The sequence below is a fragment of the Petromyzon marinus genome, chromosome 12, assembly GCF_048934315.1.
Source record: "Petromyzon marinus isolate PM22_M1 ecotype Great Lakes invasive population chromosome 12, UKy_Petmar_22M1.pri1.0, whole genome shotgun sequence".
Taxonomy (NCBI): Eukaryota; Metazoa; Chordata; class Hyperoartia; order Petromyzontiformes; family Petromyzontidae; genus Petromyzon; species Petromyzon marinus.
Window position 1 is genome coordinate 6626581 of NC_133678.1, and position 14115 is coordinate 6640695.

The following is a 14115-nucleotide window of genomic DNA, read 5'->3' on the forward strand; positions in this document are numbered from 1 at the left end:
TGCAAACGTGCATCGACATCATGAAGAGCAATAGGGAGCATTGATGACCGGCAACGCTATTGAGGAAAACGCGTTCACTCAACCAAGTCCATAACACGCTCTGCGAATGACGCTTCAAGTGAGTCGGAAACCGAAACGAATGAATAAAGAAACCGGAGAGCGTTCCCGACGATTACAATTAAATCAATTAATGGGCAACATATTCCGGATAGCACTTACTGCTGGGGGAGGAGTGAAAAAGAGACTCGCGTTCGGGGGGAAGGAAGTCTCCCCCCCCTCCCCCCAACATTGTGACTGACGTCCTCACCACCGCTGTTGCTAACTCTGCGCGCGAGAGTGGTGTGTGTGTGTGAGTCTCTATGGCTGTGACTCTCTCTCTCTCTGTGCATGTGTGTGTGTGAAGGGAGAGAGAGCACGCGTGGGGAGGTGGTGGGGTGGGAGTGTGCGCGCTCAGGAAGTGATGTAACGCACTCAGGGGGCTTGCTGAGTCAACGCGGCATTGGCGTCTGCGGCCACTCCTAAAGCAGCTCGCCTCACTTCGTCCGTCGTCGATCTTCTGCTGCTGCTGCTGCTTCTTCTTCTCCTGCGCAGCGCCCGTGTGGGGACGGACAGACGTTGGCCATCAACTCGACTTCAGGAGGCGACCGGCGTCATATCTCGCTCTCTCCTCCGTCCACCGGGCAAACATCCCTCCCACCCCACCCCCATGCACTTGCCCATCGCATCCCTCCCTCCCGTCACCTCGTCGTTAGCAAGTGCACATCTTTTTAATCTGTTGCGCTGGTGGGCGGAACGTGCTGCGCAAATGAGACCAACGCTGGTGCCGTAGGGCGCAGAGACAGAGAGAGAGAGGGGGGGGGAAGGAGACGACACGAAGCCTTTGTTGGTGCAGGGGAGCGGCAAGGTTTGTCGGAGAGGACCCCCTGAGAGCTTGGTGTCGGAATACGGCAACGGACAAAAAAAGGAGAATCGGCGGTGACGGCAGCGGCAGTGACAGCGGCGGCCACGGCGGCGGCGGCACGTGTCACGAGGGAAGCCAACGAAACGACATCCCCGTGGGGTGGTAGCCACGTGCGTCGCCGGGGCTGTTGAGTGCGCGCGGAGCCTCCACCCCCCTCCCACCGAACCTGGCTCGGAATCCCCCCCCCCCCGCTCCACAACCACCAAACCCATCCCGGGTCTGCGAACATCAGCAGCAGCAGTAGCAGCAGCAACAAGAACGACAAAAGGGACACTCGAGTACTGGCACCCCCCTCCCACCGTCCACAATGGACAGCGTCTTCTCAACTTGGCCCAACGTGGAAGCTCGGGTCTCTGCCCGAGGACAAGCGATGGCCTCTGCATCGTCCGCTCCTCCTGCCGCCGGAGCTGCCGCAGCAGCAGCCGCAGCAGCAGCGGCAGCTGGTGGCGTCGACGGATCGACCGGCGTAGCCACTCAGCCGCGCTTCGAGAAACCCGGACTGGAATCGGACGAGCGGACGACGATGGTGGTGGCGGGCCCTGGGCACGGAGACGCCGGCACGTCGGGCCTGGCCGGGTCGGTCTGGGGTTCTCCGTGCAGCCCGCCCCAGAGTCCCGGCCCCGTCTCGTCGTCGCACGCCGTCTCGAAGATCGGGCAGTACCTGCTCCTGGGACCCGTGGCCGGCGAGAGGGTCTTCCGAGCGGTGCACGTCCACACGGGAGAGGAGTTCGTGTGCAAGGTACGGCGTTTGCTGATTTCCGTCACAGCACCCGACTCCCTGAGATTTTAGCGCAACGACGGTACGGTGCGAAGGAAGTTCAACGCGCAAACTGCAACGCGCGCATCGACGGCTGTTGTTTGGCGGGGAGCCACTCTGCATGGCCGTGCTTACTCCGAGCGAGAGACCATGAATGGGGATGTGTGTTGCTCGCGGTCTAGACCAGGTAGAGGTTGACAATGTGTCAAATTTAGCAGTTTGTGTAGTAGGTTCGTGTGTAGTGTAGTGTGTGTGCGGGTTTTTTTTATGACGGGTGGAACAACGATGCAATTGGCCAGTGCACTGCCCTATTAAGAAGTATGAACCTGGCAGACCCGGGGTTCTATTCCCGGCCACGGCTTACATCAATCGGTGGTTTAATGTTCACTTACTCGGAGCGATTCGCCCACCCCTTCCCAATCACCCACGCCTTCACCAACCCGCAATGACCAGCGTGGTGAAGCATGGTCCCGACAAAACCCACACGACCGACGAGGCGTTGGGGTAGCCCTCCGTACAGGAGTGGGGTTGAAAAAGGGATATACATAGAATGTGATCTATATAATTGCTCTGCGCGTGCGTTTTTTGTTTGTTGATTGCTCTACTTTCAATTGAACAAAGGCGGTCCGGTGTTTCCGTGTAAAACCAAACAAAAAAGACGTTATTTTGGTGACAGAGGAACGGTGTGATGATCATATTCATCAGCATCGCCCCTTTGCGCATGGGACCATTAACAGCGCTTGCGTGATTGACATCTCCTCCGGCATGAAGCGGAGAGGGTCACTATCGTAAATACAGACTTAAACGCCGGTCATACGTCCACTTTTCGGGCAGCGTTGCCATTGACGTGGCTTGTTTGGGATTTTAGAATGACGAAGGCTTATCCGGATGGCTACGCATGCCTGCGTGGCCCTTTAGTCTTTGCCGATGCAGTCTAGGTGAGCACAGTAATAGCACGGACATGTCATGGATTTTACGAAACCGTTGAATGGGAATTGTGGTTATCTAGAATTGTGGTTATTGTAAAACTGTCAGAGCGCGTGCTTGGGCGCCACCTCTTAGCGACTGTGGGTGGGGGGAGGGCCCTTTCGTGTGACGATTCCGTGTCAATGGAATACAAGCGCAGCGTTCACGTTCTTAAAATATTCGAAAGAACCAAGAATATGAATCCCTGCCGTCACGAAAGCTTTAAATCAAAAGATCTTAAAGTATGTTTTTTCTTTAAAAAAAACGAACAACACAGTAATGGACTTAACGCTGACGAACGGTTGATGAACATCGGTTACCATTTATCAATGGTGACGATTTCAGAATAGTTGATCGACGACTGATGTTATGAGTGATTGGCGGTCGTGGAGAATGCTGATGATAATTACGATAAAGTAATGAATAACGATTAGTGCTGCAAGTCCTGCTGATTGGTGAGTGATGATGACTGTTGAGGTTAATGGTCAAGTCACGGTAATGATCTTGATAACGGATGGACATTGATGCGCGATCGATAACCGCGAGCGAGGGCTTTTAATGATCATGACGAGCCATTAATTTGACTACGACGATGAGCGATCGATGATGTCGATACACCGTTGTAGGCGATGACGGCGAGTGATTATAATTTTTTATCACGATAATCGTAACGATATCCAATGCCGATGACGGCGAGTAAGTGAACAAAGAGTGGAACGGTAGCAGCGACGACGCGCTGCCGTTGACGAGTGAAATTGCTTCCGATGACCGCGACAATGTGATTTGACTCCGGCGATGATGATGATGATTGATGACAATGGTGATGAGTGGGACTTCATTTATCATGGAACAAGTTCCGTGCCTCCCAACCCCCCCGCCACGCCAATATTATTGACGATGTTATTTACGGGGGGGGGGGTGCTGGTGGTGTCTATCACTGCGGTGGTGGTTATTATTGAACGGTTATATATTTACGATGGTATTTCTGAAAGTGATTGTAATAATTTAATGAATGTAATTTTTATTTATTGATGATGATATTCCGGTGAACAAGGTTTTCTACGTGCGGTGCGAAAAGTTCTACATGAATACATTCATGATAGCGATGGCCATTATTGAATGATAATTATTTATTGATTGATGATAATTGACTCTTCTCCCCCCCACCCCGGCTCCCATTCTGTCATTTCCTCCGGGCCCTCCCCTGCCTCCCTCCCCTCCCCTCCCTCGCCTCTGTCTTTTCCCACCCCTCCCTCGCCTGCCGGCTGCCCCGGGCCACAGGTGTACGAGCTGTCGCGCTGGCAGGAGAACCTGGGCGCCCAGCTGCGCCTGAGCGCCCACCCGCACGTCTGCGCCCTGCTCGAGGTGGTGCTGGGCGAGCGGAGCGCCTACGCGCTGCACGAGCGCGCGCATGGCGACATGCACGCGCACGTGCGCGCCGCGCGCCGCCTCGCCGAGCCGGAGGCGGCTCGCCTCTTCCGGCAGATCGCCGGCGCCGTGGCGCACTGCCACGGCGCCGGCGTGGTGCTGCGCGACCTCAAGCTGCGCAAGTTCGTCTTTGCCGATGCCGACAGGTAAACGGCTCGAAGGCTTGCGCGCGTGCGTGTCTGCGTGCGTGCGTGCGTGTCTGCGTGCGTGGGGAAGCGGTAGTGTGGCGTGTGTGTGTGTGCGGGGCTTGCGCTACGAAGCCGGCGAGCCGATTTCGGTTCCCGCTCACGGCCAACACCGGCGACGATTAGCTGAACCGGTCCCGGGTCTCTCTCCTAGGTCGACTCGGCCTCAAGTGAGTACCCGGTGCGGTGTGTAAACATCGCCACTGGGGAGACAAAGGCCGTGGTGCTGGCCGCCCACCTCCTCCTGTGCCATGCCGGCCTTCATAGGTGCTCGCTAACAGCACTTGCCCCAACAGCCTCTTAAGGCTCTGCAGGAGATCTTTGTCTTTGTGTATAAATCGATCGATGAAAAGTTAATCCCCCCCCCCCGCAATACCCTCCGACCCTGAGAATAAAACCCGTAAGGTTCCTATGGTCACAATACAGAGAGATCACATTTGTTTAGTGCCGTGCGTTTTTATGTTGCCACAACGTGGTGGTGACGTTCACAGCGGCACATTCGAAATGTTCTCCTGTACGGTATCCATGCCGTAGCCTGTACCGCATCCCTCTCGAGAGACTGGGAGACACGACCCGTGAGATGAGAACCGCTGACATGAACAGGATTATTTAAAACAATAGCAGGCGAGATTCTGGCGTACACCTGGGACTCGAGATCTCGACGCAGTGTGTTGCTAATTCCACAGCCACAAACACGTGGAGATTTAGAGCGATGCAACTCGTTTGATGAGATCTTCACCCTACTGGATTGTCGATGTCAGAGTCTACTCAATGAGATGGGCTGACAAGCATCCCGTTGTGTGGTGTTGGAGCTATCGATAAAAAAAAAAACATTTAACGTGATTAAAAGGAATATTTTAAAATATGTGAATCTCGCTCTTCGACTCGATGGAAATCATCACATTGAAGCCCCTATGTATATTACTCGCTTATCAATCCATTGCCGTCTCGTTTGCCCTGACCTTCCCGTAATAATGTTCGTACTATGGAATGAGACGTCTCCACCATCATTTCCTTTCATTTGCGGCAGAGAAAAACCCCATGACTTTTCTTCAAGGGGAACTTTGAGCTGAAATCACAATTAGATTGAAGGGATGGGCATTTTCAGATCTTGAAGTCAGGGTGGGGCCCATTTGGCCACATCATCCTAGTGACATTTATCTTGGAACAGAAACAGCCAGGCTTGCAATGGTGAAGTGGGAACAGCTGCCGTTGCAAAATGTATCATTCCAAAGTCTTTCTTGCAACAGAATCTGTCTCAATGGGTTTCACACCTGGTTGCCAATAATGAGCTGATGCAGACTTTACGTAATGCAGTTTCTCACACAAATATTAATCGCCACACATTCGCTGGCCCAGTTATGTGCCTTTAGTCACCACTGTCATTGGGATTCCATGTGCATTGCCTGCGCTCTTGCCTATACCATAATTTAATGAGATAATTCAAAGTCAAATTGAATTCCTGCTCAAATGAGCATTGAGGCTGTGCTCATTTCTCATTTGCAGCCTTTTAGCCAATTGTGGAGATTCCACATTCCTATTTCGGGGTCGAGTCTGTCGATAAGGCAATAACTGTTGACTTGCTCACAATGTGGTATATTAATTGTATTGACCCTGGAGGGGTGATCAATTGAAACCATCTATTGGGCCTCATAGATTCAAAATTCCTTCAAGATTGTTTTGTCTATTTGCTCCAGGGTAGACCTTGCGTGTCATCAAATCATGTCCCGAGCATGCTTGTATCGATCATTTTCGAAGGTGTGTTTCGGGCCATTTAACTTGTTGTATTTGACAATCTTTAAGATTCGCGGAGGAGGGGGGGGGGGCAATCAATTTACGTTTGCTCGTGCTAGAGCCCAAACCATGCGCGGCTTGCACTTCACGCGCGTTTTATGACATGGGTAATATTTGAGGCTGTGACATGAGAATCGTACAAGAACTGCTGCCGCGAGATCCCCTGGGCATCATCGTTCATGAAATCCCGACGACTCCTCTCTGCGTGTGGTTGACCCCTTGCGTCAGAAATGGGAATTGCCCGTTGTTGTTTGCTTATTATTATTCGTCTTCTGCACTGAAGAGACGTCATGGACAGCCACGTGAAGACAATCCTCTAACACGTCGATGTGACACACGAATAAGTGATAATTAAAATTACATATTTCAGGGGAGGATAAAGTGAGAGCCGGCGATCTGCGGCTGCACAGCTAATCACGTTTCCACAACAATAACCGCGTATTGGATAACGATGCACAATGCATTACGTAAAAAATAACAATTAGAATGATGTGGATTATTGACAAGTCTTAAACCGTTGGTATATACTGCACTTTGTAACCATTCTCTCAGTTCCTCCGTTTATTTCTTTTTTTCTGAAGTGATTTGGTAAATGCCTCCTGACGGGGGGGGGGGGGGGGGGATTTCTTTGGCAGGATGCCACTATTCTCGATGCCGCCTAGCACATAACGTGACATTTCTGCAAAAAATGCTCCCAAGGTCACTTTGGTGAAAGCTCAATTCTTTGGCGTCTGTTCCTTGTGAGCATTTTGCACCGGATTGTAAAAGGCTCCCATTCAGAGGCTGAGAACTGAGGGTATTTTGTACAGTAGCTAGGCACCGGGGGCGTATGAAGCGAGGGAGGAGGGCCCTTGCTTGCATAAGCACGTATTTAATCAACTTGCTCCGTGAATATGACGGTGTTTATGGGTAATTTTTTAAGAGTGACCGCGCAGGCGCATGCGTGATCATTGGTTCGGTTTTTTTGTGGCGGAGAGCCACTGCCAAAATATGTCAAGGGAGGAGGGGGAAAAAAACTGTTTACGCTGCACTGTTACCAGATTTTGTAAGCCGTGTGTCAACAGCATAAGGTATTGATGTTTTAGTGATTAGGGTTATGCAAAATAGTTTTATCTTGTGCAAATATTGTCCCGCTGTTGAAACTTGGCTGTTAAGGGTGACGCAATGATTGATACAATACTTGCTTGTTTTGGTCTTGTAATCGCTGGTCAGGCCGCCCACCCCCAACAGCTGACCTCATGCAATTGGGGGGTGCGGCAGCGGGGGGGGGGGGGGGCTAAACAGCGTTCCAGATGGCGAAATCGTGGAACCTGAAATTGCCAAACTTTGAACGCGATACTTTTCTTTCCCGCGAACCCCACAGGACCACGCTGAAGCTGGAGAGCCTCGAGGACGCGTACGTCCTGCCGGACGACGACGTCGACGACGACTCGCTCTCCAACAAGCACGGCTGCCCGGCCTACGTGAGCCCCGAGATCCTGAGCGCCGGCTGCGCGGGCACGTACTCTGGCCGCGCCGCCGACGTCTGGAGCCTCGGCGTGATGCTCTACACCATGCTCGTGGGACGCTATCCGTTCCACGACGCCGAGCCGGCGGCGCTCTTCCAGAAGATTCGCCGGGGCCAGTTCTCGGTGCCCGACTGGGTGTCCCCGAGGGCGCGGTGCCTCATCCGCAGCCTGCTGCGGCGCGAGCCTTCCGAGCGGCTTCAGGCGGCGGAGATTCTGGAGCACCCCTGGTTTCGGATGGACGGGTGCGGATTTACTTCCAGACCGTGCGGGTCCCGGGAACGCGAACACAACGACCAAGTGGTTCCCGACGTGGACATGGCCGAGTCTGAGGACCCCTTTTTCAGCTGAGGTGTGGAAGAGAAGCGAAATTCGGTTTCACTGGAATATTTTTTTGTTTTTAGATTTTTTTTTGTTTGTTTTTTAACCATCTGCAGAAGAAAAAAACAATAACTGAGCTATCCTCCTATGGAGATGTGTAGACACGGAAAGAAAAATTAGACTGTAAATTCCAGTGGTTTGTTTACAGACATTTTGAGCGAATGTTGGTCAATAAAAAAAACTAAAGCTTGTGATTATCCAAAGTCATGCCGGATGATACAAGGTATTGTTGGGTGAATAGTTTATTGATAAACATCTTGGTTGACTTAAAGAGTTCCGTCATGTGATGAAAAACACTTTACACAATGTGACTGCGATTTAAAGGCCTCCGATGCCTATAGATTAACACTAGCGAAACAAGGTGGTCTTGACATGGGAAAGCTGTTGAAAACTTGAGGAAGAAAACTTGAAAACAATGTTAGGACTGGGGTTGCCTGACTGGACTTCATCTTTCCAAGCATTTTTGTTAATACATGTGTAAATAAGACTTGCCAAGTTTACATTGGGTCTACTAACTATCAAAATTGTTACTGAATGTGTCCTGAACCAGTACTGATCCAATGAAATGTGGCCGCCACTTATATTAATTGTTGAGCCAATGGATGTTGAATCTTCTTCTCTTCTTCAAAATGTTAATATCGTTCATAGGATTTGCAGAGAAATAGCCTACCCAGTTCATGAGTCCAGTTCCTGTTTTTTTTATTTCCAAACTACACCTTACTCGAAGTTTAAACTGTCAAAGATTTCCAGTACCTGTGGCACAGGACAAGTTTATTGAAGTTAATATTTTGTCTGTTGCAAACAAATGTAAACTGCCTACTATTGCCCTTCTGTGCCATTTGTCAGTAATGCCACTGTGAATTTCTCCTTAACCGGCGTCTTGTATAAAATCCTTGTATATACTTTTTTTTGTAAGTGTAAACACTAGACTGATAGCCCCATTTTTGTACAAGTACCAGTTGTGCAAGCGTTAACAATTGTTATTGTGCATATGTATGTGTATTTTGTAATAAAAAAAGAATTTATTAACACTGCTTTACCGTTGTTATTATTACAATGACATGCCATAATAATGATTTACCGCAACAAGTCACTCATTAACAGTGAGTTTTTTTTCCTGTATTATAGCTAAGGGTTGTCTTTGTGTCAACTCCTCTAATACCAAGCCTCCAAAAACATAACTCTGCCTGGATGGGTAGGTGAATCCACCGATGAATGAAGGCCTCTTCACACCAAGTTGGGACATGGGTATAGTTTTTCCATATATTCCCGCACTGGTCAGCATGAGTTTATAAAGTGGTAATGGAGGGGGGGGGGGTAAACCAGGTTCAGATATCACCACTGATGTTAGCCGTGGCCGATCATTAAACTCGTATAGCCAAGGTTCAGAGTGCAGGGTGCTAAACACTTCCCCATTATATTCTTGGTTCTTTTGGTAAAGTCACGTAGAAGGGAAACAATAAAATAATAAAAATATAAAACTATAAAATACATTTTTATTTTCATTATTTTATTATTTCCCTTCTACGTGACTTTACCGAAAGAACCAATAATATGAATCCCTGCAGTAACGAAAGCTTTAAATCAAAAACTAAAACTGCCCCATTACTTCGCCCCAACACTATAGCCACAAACTAATAGGCAGTCTCACAGACTCCCTTCATGTCAAAAATAGTTTGCACAATGTGACTACTGTACAATAAAAGGCTTGCGATGCCCATTGATTAACACTACCGAGACAAGATGGTCGTGAAGGAAAAGATGTTGAAAGCTCGGAAGAATAATTGAAAATCATGTTTAGGGTTGGATTTTTGAACTATTGGACTATCTTAAAAATGATGGTGAAAGTCATGCTACTTTTAAACTGTGCTGAATTAACTTTACACTATTTGATGCATATAAAAAACATACAGATATATAAAAGAGGAAGCCTTGGGGTATAATTATATTTAAATGTGCCACATTTGCATGATGTAGAACACCCCGCTTCCCTTCATGTACAGGTGGTGGTTAAATTCATTAGAAACGAGCAAGGCTCACTGAATTGTAATTAGAGGCTTCAGATTTCTACCATTGTTCGAATGATTATAGGATTAGCCTAACTTTCAATGCGCCTGAAGACGAATTCTCTTGACAGCGGCTACAAACGACAACCTCACCAGAGGGTTTGATGGCTCAAAAACAAATGATTACATAGAGTGCTCGTTAGAGGGCTAATGGGATCACACATTGATACTTTTGAACATTAAATAATTGTCCACACATCTGCTTGTGCAAGTCCATAACACCCAGGAAAATTGTTCTTTTTATAATTAACCTTCAAACTACCTGTACACAGGTGGTTGTGAAAGCACTCTCTGGTTGGCAATCTAGCAAAAATGCATAACAAGATACCGAATACATCAAATATTTTGTATGCTGCAAGAATTGGCCACAAATGTGCACTGGATGCATTTTTACATACTTGAAACATATCCACAATTTGTCTGAAGTAAACCACCATGATTAAATGCATTAAACCGCCTTAACCTTACAGACCAGACTCTGTTGAATTCCCACACCAACTTTTTTTTTACGTGCCAACTTTCCACTTTAGCGGTGCCAAAATAAATTGTGCCGTTTGGAAGGACAGTCGAGTCTCATGGCCAGGCAAAGGAAACCCTGTGCCCAGACTCCTTTTGCTCTCTCTTTTCGCAGCTGCCAAGGTTGGAAAGCAAGTAATGAGGTCCCACAGGGGCTTACAATCCTGCTGTACGCCTTCAAATATGCACAGCTCAAACGATTAATCCCATCAGCTACTGTATTATGAAAAATAACCACACTGCGGTGACAGACAATTTTTACAAACCACATCAATTATCCAAGTGTATTCTGGCTTGATAATTGCTGATTCATAATACATGCCCTATCCACAAATGGGCAAACCTCTTGATATGAATACCTTTCATGGCTGATAGAACCATATGAAAGAAATAAGGCATTTTTTTTTTCAAATTCAAGCTGTCCACATGAATAAACTCACAATGAGATTCAGTTAATTTAACACTGGCATTTACAAGGACATTGGCGAACACGACTGCTGTGTGTGTTCACCAGTCAAAATAATTAAATAATGCCTCAATTATCCTTTACTCAACTATAAAATGCATTCTCGGTGGAAAAATAACCAAAAAACCCTATAATAAAATACACTTTAGTGGAATCAATTTACTCACACTCGTTCATGTCTTACTATACAACGAGCATATTTTGTACAAGAAACCCATGTCAGGCAATTTAACACCCACTAGTCCTTCACAACATTTAATGTATAAGGTAATGTTGCGAAAAGACAGCCTGCTTTCAGTCTGTTGCATGAACACCCCCAGAAATTTCATGGTGATGGCAGTTTAATTTAAATTCCAGCTGGTTACGTCATTGTTATGAAGTGTATATGGGCAACACGCACGTCCTTTGGACGTCACCGTCCATCCGTCCATCCACCAGTCCAGCCAGCCAAGCTAACCAAGTCAGATAAGTTAACCAAGTCAGCCTAGCCAAGCCAGCTATGTCAGCCATGCCAACTCAACCAGCCATGCCAGCCAGCCATGCCAGCCAAGCCAACCAGCCACACTTGTTTTTATAGATATATTATAACTATGATTGATGTGTGTGGTCAATCCACCACTTAAGGAGGGCCATGTCATGTCATCGAGGGGGTTATTTGACCATACTGTACTGTACGCTGATCAACGTGGGTTCATGCAGGCAGGGAGCATAGAATTTAAGTACAACAATGCATTTTGCTGCTCTGCCCTCTGCTGACCACCGCGTAGCACAGAAAGTCGCCTACGACAACCTGGCATGCTTTACAGTCTCCCATCCAAGCACTATCCAGGCACCATGTTGCGGCGAACAAAACACTACTCACGCACGGCACTAAACAAATGTGAGCTCTCTGTATTGTGACCTTAATAGTTGTAATCTCAGGGTTGGGAGGGTGTTGCAGGGGGGAGTGGCAACTCTAGAATTAACTTTTCATTGATCGATTTATATACAAAGACAAAGCTCCCCCTTATACCCGTAACAGACTGTTTGGGCAAGTGCTGTTAGTGAGCACCTATTAAGGCCGGTACGGCACACGATGGGGGTGGGTAACTAGTACAACACTCTTTTTCTTCCCAGTACTGTTGTTTACTGGAGAGACAAATGCCTGTTTGCTGATGTTTACATCAACGCACCAGGGTTTCATTTAAGGCTGAGTCGACTTAGGGAGGCCCAAGACCAGTTCAGATATCCATCAATTCAGCTTCCCGCCTTAATTTATGGAAATTGTAAATAAAATAAAATATTGATCTTTAGTTTAATTCAGTCTAAAATACGTTCACCTGGAAACAAATTCAGTTTACATATTGAAACATTTTTACTAAGATTGCCATGCACAAGATATAGACGTGTGTTTATTGTGGTCAAGCATATTTCATGCGTTTCCCCCCCCTTCCCTATTTAAATTGGCACATGTTGTGTATGTTTAACAGTGTGCTAATATATCCCAAGAACTCACCAAATAAAACACAGCTGCAACAACACTCGTCGAATAGCAAATATTGATTAATACAACAAGCAAAAAATAACATGTGCTGGTACTGTAAGAGGTTAAGAAACACTCTTTGTTAAGTGAGTTTTGAAATCCTACGTTGGTATTACTTGCAAAAAAACCTGTATTGTGAAAAAACAGAGGAATGTACAGCGGTTTGGCAGTGCACATATATCTGCCCCATAGCGGAGGAAATGGAATAGGATCCATAAAGCCATTAGTCCCGGAAGGGTCTGTTTCCAAGAGAGGTAATTGCAGCAGTTGTAAACAGAGGACGATGTCGCCAGAAGTGAGGAATAAAAGCCACTTGCTGGGCCATCCTGCTGAGCAGCAGCTCCCTGTTGTGCCCTCTTGGTTCCAAAAAAAAAACCTGGCATAGCTCTAAGGCTCGCACCATTATTGGGGTCATGGCCTCAGCTTTATTTGCACGCAGTGTCTGGAGGAGTTCACGACCCCGGTGGATTTTAACGTTAACGATGAAGACCAAATTAATGTCGATTTAGAAACGTTTGCTCAACTTTTGCCTGCCGAATGTCCAAGACCAACCGTGAAGCGGTAAGCGGTGTGACTTCTGATGGGCTACCAGAGGAGGCAAGGGGGGGGGGGGACATTGTGTTTCCACTACGCTCGTTCATGGCTCAGGGCAGCTTGTCAGATTGCACGCTGGCTATCTTGGGAAATGGCAAAACCCGTGACCCGTACATCATGTTTGGGTCATGTCGGTTTAAACGTAAAAGGCAGACCGTGTCAGGAGAGACTCATGGAAAAGTCTATTTTGAAATGAATAAACTATCCTATTATATATTTCCTTTTCTTTCAATGTGTGTAATTTGGTACGCAACATAATGGGTTTTTAAAAGCAGAGCCCTGGAACGGTCGTAATGATACCAACTAATGCCCAAATGTGGTACAGTACCAGCATCGCATATCCCATTCACGGGGACTGAGGTGTAGGTGGATATGTGCCAAAAGGTTAGATATGTGACCATCTATAGAGAATTACAGGGTGGATATGTGACTAAAGGTTAGATATGTGACCATCTATAGAGAATTACAGGGTGGATATGTGACTAAAGGTTAGATATGTGACCATCTATAGAGAATTACAGGGTGGATATGTGACGAAAGGTTAGATATGTGACCATCTATAGAGAATTACAGGGTGGATATGTGACTAAAGGTTAGATATGTGACCATCTATAGAGAATTACAGGGTGGATATGTGACGAAAGGTTAGATATGTGACCATCTATAGAGAATTACAGGGTGGATATGTGACTAAAGGTTAGATATGTGACCATCTATAGAGAATTACAGGGTGGATATGTGACTAAAGGTTAGATATGTGACCATCTATAGAGAATTACAGGGTGGATATGTGACTAAAGGTTAGATATGTGACCATCTATAGAGAATTACAGGGCGGATATGTGCCAAAAGGTTAGATGTGACCATCTATAAAGAATTACAGGGTGGATATGTGACTAAAGGTTAGATATGTGACCATCTATAAAGAATTACAGGGTGGATATGTGCCAAAAGGTTAGATATGTGACCATCTA

At 47.2% G+C, this 14115-nt stretch overlaps 1 protein-coding gene across 1 annotated transcript; it reads left to right on the plus strand.

Moving 5' to 3' along the window:
• The first annotated feature begins 384 nt into the window (after positions 1-384).
• On the plus strand, positions 385-9006 carry LOC116941626 (tribbles homolog 2-like). Its single transcript, XM_032952882.2, has 3 exons — positions 385-1700; positions 3966-4258; positions 7455-9006. Exons 1-3 carry the CDS (start codon positions 1269-1271, stop codon positions 7945-7947), a joined length of 1218 nt encoding a protein of 405 aa, XP_032808773.2. The 5' UTR covers positions 385-1268; the 3' UTR covers positions 7948-9006.
• Positions 9007-14115: the final 5109 nt, after the last annotated feature.

What these genes read in the sequence shown, in the direction of transcription:
- LOC116941626 (XM_032952882.2), top strand. Translation starts at nt 1,269, where the DNA reads ATGGACAGCGTCTTCTCAACTTGGCCCAACGTGGAAGCTCGGGTCTCT. An exon ending in GAGAGGAGTTCGTGTGCAAG is followed by an intron (nt 1,701 to 3,965) that starts GTACGGCGTTTG and finishes CCCGGGCCACAG; the next exon opens with GTGTACGAGCTGTCGCGCTG. An exon ending in GTCTTTGCCGATGCCGACAG is followed by an intron (nt 4,259 to 7,454) that starts GTAAACGGCTCG and finishes CGAACCCCACAG; the next exon opens with GACCACGCTGAAGCTGGAGA.